We start from the raw sequence: 6000 nt of genomic DNA on the forward strand, positions 1-6000 counted from the left end.
GATTGAATAACCTTCATAAAGACCTTTCAGACAATGGAGAGAAGACTGATCCCACAGTAGTTCTTGCAATCGTGGATAGATCAAGTGCTGCAACTTGTTTAATTTACTTAATTAACTTACATAATCGCTATAATCCAAGACAGCTGAGTCTTTGCCAGAGTTGTTCCTCCACACGAGTTGATGTTTCTGAGTATTTTGGAGGAGGCTATTTCCAGTGATCAATTTGTTGGATGTGGTGAAGGACTGAAATCCCAGTTCGTTATTGTTTACTTCTGCATGAGTGAAGATACCCATTGTTTCCTCCTATCCTGTTTTCTCCATGCAAATATGGGTATTGAAGTCTCCTGCTAGAATAACATCTTGGTCCGGGGGATCGAGTCCAACATATGTGGTCATAGAAATCATCTTTGCTCATCTCAGTTAGTTTGTAGACAGACAATATGGGGTTTTGAGCATGTCATTGATGGTGATCGCTGCCAGACACCTAAAAACGGGTTAGAAGGCACAATGACAATTCTGGCCGTCCAATTGTCTATCATAAAACCAATCTCCACTTGTTGTTTTTTCGCTGCCGGAATAGAAATATTATCAACTCATTATACATTGGTGGCTGGATAGTGAGCGTTCCAAATCAGGTGAGCCGTAGTTTGGACAGGGCCACAATTGTGATTTTGCAAGCCAATAGTTCCTGAATGATAATTTCTATTTGGCCAGTGTGGTGCCCAGTTCTTACATTCCACAATGCTATATTCGGTTGAAAGATCTTGTTTCCTTGATCAGTAGACCTATTCCCACCAGTACCCTAGGTCTCTGATACTGATACATTGGCTCCTCAGGAAATGGTAGCACTAGCAAAAGAATTTCTCCAGTTCTCCATGCAGTTTCTAGCCTCATTACCAGTTCTAGCCACCTCGGCAATGTGACTACCCTCCTCCTTTTTCAGCCAAACTAGGGACCATCCTTGGTGGAGTATGTGTTAGTAGTGAGTCAATGCTTTTTCTGCATTTTATTCTTAAGTTTAGTGCCATTTTTAGAATTTGCTTTTAAAACCACAAGTAAAACTCAGAGATGAATTAAAATATGAAATATTACTGCTTTAGTCTAGGAAAACCTTTTGACTGCCTGTTGGTTCTTAGGGATTTCTTTTTGTTCATTCTCTTTGCTGTGTTAAAAGAAAGTAGTGAATATTTACATTGCAAGGCAGTGTGTCATAAGTACATTCAGGTTAGTGCCTTTAATTTCAAATGCTAGGAAGTAGATAGATTTAATAGATCCAATTACTTTTTTTCTAGCTGTGGAAGATAGAAAACTTTTTGTGGGAATGATTTCAAAGAAGTGTAATGAGAATGACATCCGGCTTATGTTTTCACCATATGGGCAGATTGAAGAGTGCAGGATATTGAGGGGTCCTGATGGCTTGAGTCGAGGTGAGTTCATGGGGGTTTCAGATAACTTAGTAGTTCTTTAATTATGCCAGCGATAAGTAACCTGAAATAAATGTGTTGAATTTTTAACTGAGATAACCAAATGCAGAGTCTTGTATTTATAACTTAATGAGGCTGCTGCTCTTTCATATAAATGATTTACAGAAAATGTAACAAGTTAAATTTGTAGTATTACTGTAACTGATCACCTGGAGTTACTAAAATATCTAAAAATGGACCTGGACAAAGCAAAAACTTTGGCAGATATTTGGTAAATGAAGCATTTGATGTAATTTAATGCATAATATCAGTATTTATGCTTGTATTAAAAAAAAATCACATATAGCTGCACAATGGTGGTATAAATTGGAAATTTCTTTAAGACAAACATGAGAGTTCCATAGAATTGTTAAGTATATATGGCCAGAAGCAATTAAAATTGCTGATACAATAGTGTGTTTCCTACAAGTAAAGTATAATTTATGTTTTGCATAGTTAAGAAAAATAGGTCAAGATTCTTTCCAGACCAAAATAATAATGTTAAAAGCAAATCCACTGCTGTACCGATGTCCATTTAGTATATGTCCTTTATGTTGGATATGTTTTGTTAGAATCACCATCGTATAGCTCAGTGTGCACTCGGGACAGTAGAAGTGTGATTCTTCGCACACTTAAATTTTTTTTGTTACTTTTGCATGAGAGGGTGAAATGTTAGTGCATGATCGACATGCCCCTCGTGTTATTGTAGGACATTTGTTTCACATTTCTTTTGACACAAACTATGATAGTTCCTGCGTTGTAAAACAGTGCTTAGTGGGCTAATTTCCTTCTTGTTCTTCTACTTGATCACCGCCATTTTACATTTTTGTCAAGAGGCTACTTCCATCATAGTGAACCAAATTTGCCGGTCATATCACAGCAGTTTGGTCCTACAGTGCTGTCTGTACAAGTTTTACTATCCTTTTCAATGTCTGGTGGTCAGTTCACATAGTTATCTCTATCACTTGATTCAACTAGTGGTATGTTTTCAGTTTGTTCTAAAACTGGCTTGACAGCTTTTCGTTTATACACCATTGTATATTTTTGTTGATGGTTCCGCCCCACTCATAAATATTGATAAATTACCTTAGAGTGGTAGAATACATAGAAAAATTCAAGATTTTTTTGCAGTATGATAATATTTCATCAACAAGATGGTAGCAGAATGCGGTCCTGAAAGTTATTCATACTTAACGATCCATATTTCATCAAAACAAATTAACCACAACTAGGGCACAGTCATTATTGTATCCATTTAGAATTCCAAGCCTGTTAGTTGCTTGAGGTTAACTCCATGGAGGTTAATATACTTGTGAGTCCACATCTATAGCTTCTGCATTTTGCACTATAAGCTGTAGAGGCAGGTCAGAGAAGACCTACTTGACTTATTCCATGATTGCTCAATGACAAGCTATGAGCAAAAGAGTTTTAACTTCTTATGCACAACGCCTTATTTCAGAGTTGCTTGTGTAAGCTGCAATAAACTCACAAGTAAATCAAAAACAGTAATGGCAGTTTTGCATTCCCAAAGTAGTCTTCTTTCAAATGACTCGTTTGTTCCATCATTATTAAAATACAGTATCTTATTTGCACACATATATGCTGAGATGAGCAGCATGTCACACCTCGGTGAATGTTTTTATCAAAGATCCCATCTACATCGAGCCCCATAACGTGAATGAGTTTCAATCTTTTCCAATGATGTATAGTTGTCTATGATTGGTCATTTGTGCTGCTTGTCACAGGCTTGTTTAAAAGGCAGGAAATAAATTGCTTGTTTGACATCTCATTTTTATGCATTGTTGTGCACAAAACTTGAGTTAGATTCTGATTACAATTGTAACACTATTGAAATTTGTAAGTATTGCTTATAGTATAATTTTGAAGTGTTGTGGTGTGCAGTTTTACCATTCAAAGATCATGAATTCAGTTACCATACCAGAATGCTATGTGACGCACATTCTCCCTATGTTAGTTTTCTGAGCAATGCTCTTTGATTTTCAACTTGGAACACAAGGAACGTTTCTTTGCTTACTGGTGAGTATTGTTGCGCTTTATCTATGTTTCAGTCGAGGTCTTCCCTTTGATCGAATTTCAATGTATCATGCCACTCGCATTGCTTGGTCACAAGCACATATGGTAAAAAAAGAGCCTTTTCAGCTTGTGACTTTTTCACAGTATAATCCCTTCCCACCCCCACAATTAAATGCATAAACAGTTGCATGATATTTTTTTTCCTGTTTCTAGATTGGAGGTTGAAGCGAGTGTGATTAAAAATGGGATTTTAAAAAAGATTGTACGCAGTCGTCTATCCCTTTGGTGAGGGTCATGAGTGGGGTTGTTTCCTGCCCTGTGCCTTGGCTGCAGGAAAAGTATTGTCTCCACCCCCGTAACCCAGTACTGGAAATAGCTGGTGTTAAAATGTGTGTATGCATTTAGTTTATTCCAGATGTGAGATGCAAGGAAAAAATGCACTAGACCTTTGTGGGGCACCTGCAACAGAAAAAGATGTGTGAATTGCAGCACAAAAGTCTACATTTGTTGTAAAAATAATGTAAGGTTTCTATATGTCTAGTGGTAAATAGAAAAATCGTTTCAAGGACTGGCCTGAAGAGAAAAAATTGATAGTAAAGGTTAGGATGAGTACGTAATTGTAAGTACATAGTTCTAATTTCTTTGTTTCTTCAGAGTGATGTATAGAGTTTTTGTGTGTGTGTGTGTGTGTGTGTATATATATATATATATATATATATATATATATATATATATATATATATATATATGTATATGTGTGTGTGTGTATGTATGTATATATCTATATATGTGTATATATATATATATGTATATATGTGTGTGTATATATATATATATATATATATATATATATATATATATATATATATATATATATATATATATATATATATATATATATATATATATATATATATATATATATATATATACATATATATATATATATATATACATATACACGCACAGTGGTGTGATAAACTATTTGCCCCTTCCTGATTTCTTATTCTTTTGCATGTTTGTCACACAAAATGTTTCTGATCATCAAACACATTTAACCATTAGTCAAATATAACACAAGTAAACACAAAATGCAGTTTTTAAATGATGTTTTTATTATTTAGGGAAAAAAATCCAAACCTACATGGCCCTGTGTGAAAAAGTAATTGCCCCCTGAACCTAATAACTGGTTGGGCCACCCTTAGCAGCAATAACTGTAATCAATAGTTTGCGATAACTTGTCTTTTACAGCGCTCTGGAGGAATTTTGGCCCACTCATCTTTGCAGAATTGTTGTAATTCAGCTTTATTTGAGGGTTTTCTAGCATGAACCGCCTTTTTAAGGTCATGCCATAGCATCTCAATTGGATTCAGGTCAGGACTTTGACTAGGCCACTCTAAAGTCTTCATTTTGTTTTTCTTCAGCCATTCAGAGGTGGATTTGCTGGTGTGTTTTGGGTCATTGTCCTGTTGCAGCACCCAAGATCGCTTCAGCTTGAGTTGACGAACAGATGGCCGGACATTCTCCTTCAGGATTTTTTGGTAGACAGTAGAATTCATGGTTCCATCTATCACAGCAAGCCTTCCAGGTCCTGAAGCAGCAAAACAACCCCAGACCATCACACTACCACCACCATATTTTACTGTTGGTATGATGTTCTTTTCTGAAATGCTGTGTTCCTTTTACGCCAGATGTAACAGGACATTTGCCTTCCAAAAGTTCAACTTTTGTCTCATCAGTCCACAAGGTATTTTCCCAAAAGTCTTGGCAATCATTGAGATGTTTCTTAGCAAAATTGAGACGAGCCCTAATGTTCTTTTGCTTAACAGTGGTTTGCGTCTTGAAATCTGCCATGCAGGCCGTTTTTGCCCAGTCTCTTTCTTATGGTGGAGTCGTGAACACTGACCTTAATTAGGGCAAGTGAGGCCTGCAGTTCTTTAGACGTTGTCCTGGGGTCTTTTGTGACCTCTCGGATGAGTCGCTCTTTGCGCTCTTGGGGTAATTTTGGTCGGCCGCCACTCCTGGGAAGGTTCACCACTGTTCCATGTTTTTGCCATTTGTGGATAATGGCTCTCACTGTGGTTCGCTGGAGTCCCAAAGCTTTAGAAATGGCTTTATAACCTTTACCAGACTGATAGATCTCAATTACTTCTGTTCTCATTTGTTCCTGAATTTCTTTGGATCTTGACATGATGTCTAGCTTTTGAGGTGCTTTTGGTCTACTACTCTGTGTCAGGCAGCTCCTATTTAAGTGATTTCTTGATTGAAACAGGTGTGGCAGTAATCAGGCCTGGGGTGGCTACGAAATTGAACTCAGGTGTGATACACCACAGTTAGGTTATTTTTTAACAAGGGGCAATTACTTTTCACACAGGGCCATGTAGGTTTGGATTTTTTCTCCCTAAATAATAAAACCATCATTTAAAAACTGCATTTTGTGTTTACTTGTGTTATATTTGACTAATGGTTAAATGTGTTTGATGATCAGAAACATTTTGTGTGA

General features: G+C 36.6%; 1 protein-coding gene across 5 annotated transcripts in view; it reads left to right on the plus strand.

Moving 5' to 3' along the window:
- celf1 (cugbp, Elav-like family member 1) overlaps nucleotides 1–6000 on the plus strand; it is a 131858-nt gene that overhangs the window by 80610 nt on the left and 45248 nt on the right. For all 5 annotated transcript variants that reach the window (XM_039754339.1, XM_039754330.1, XM_039754356.1 and 2 more), the window contains exon 5: nucleotides 1293–1427. In XM_039754339.1, coding sequence (XP_039610273.1) covers nucleotides 1293–1427 — 135 coding nt within the window. The remainder of the gene's footprint in view (nucleotides 1–1292; nucleotides 1428–6000) is intronic.

Source organism: Polypterus senegalus, chromosome 1 (genome assembly GCF_016835505.1).
Source record: "Polypterus senegalus isolate Bchr_013 chromosome 1, ASM1683550v1, whole genome shotgun sequence".
NCBI classification, from domain to species: domain Eukaryota; kingdom Metazoa; phylum Chordata; class Cladistia; order Polypteriformes; family Polypteridae; genus Polypterus; species Polypterus senegalus.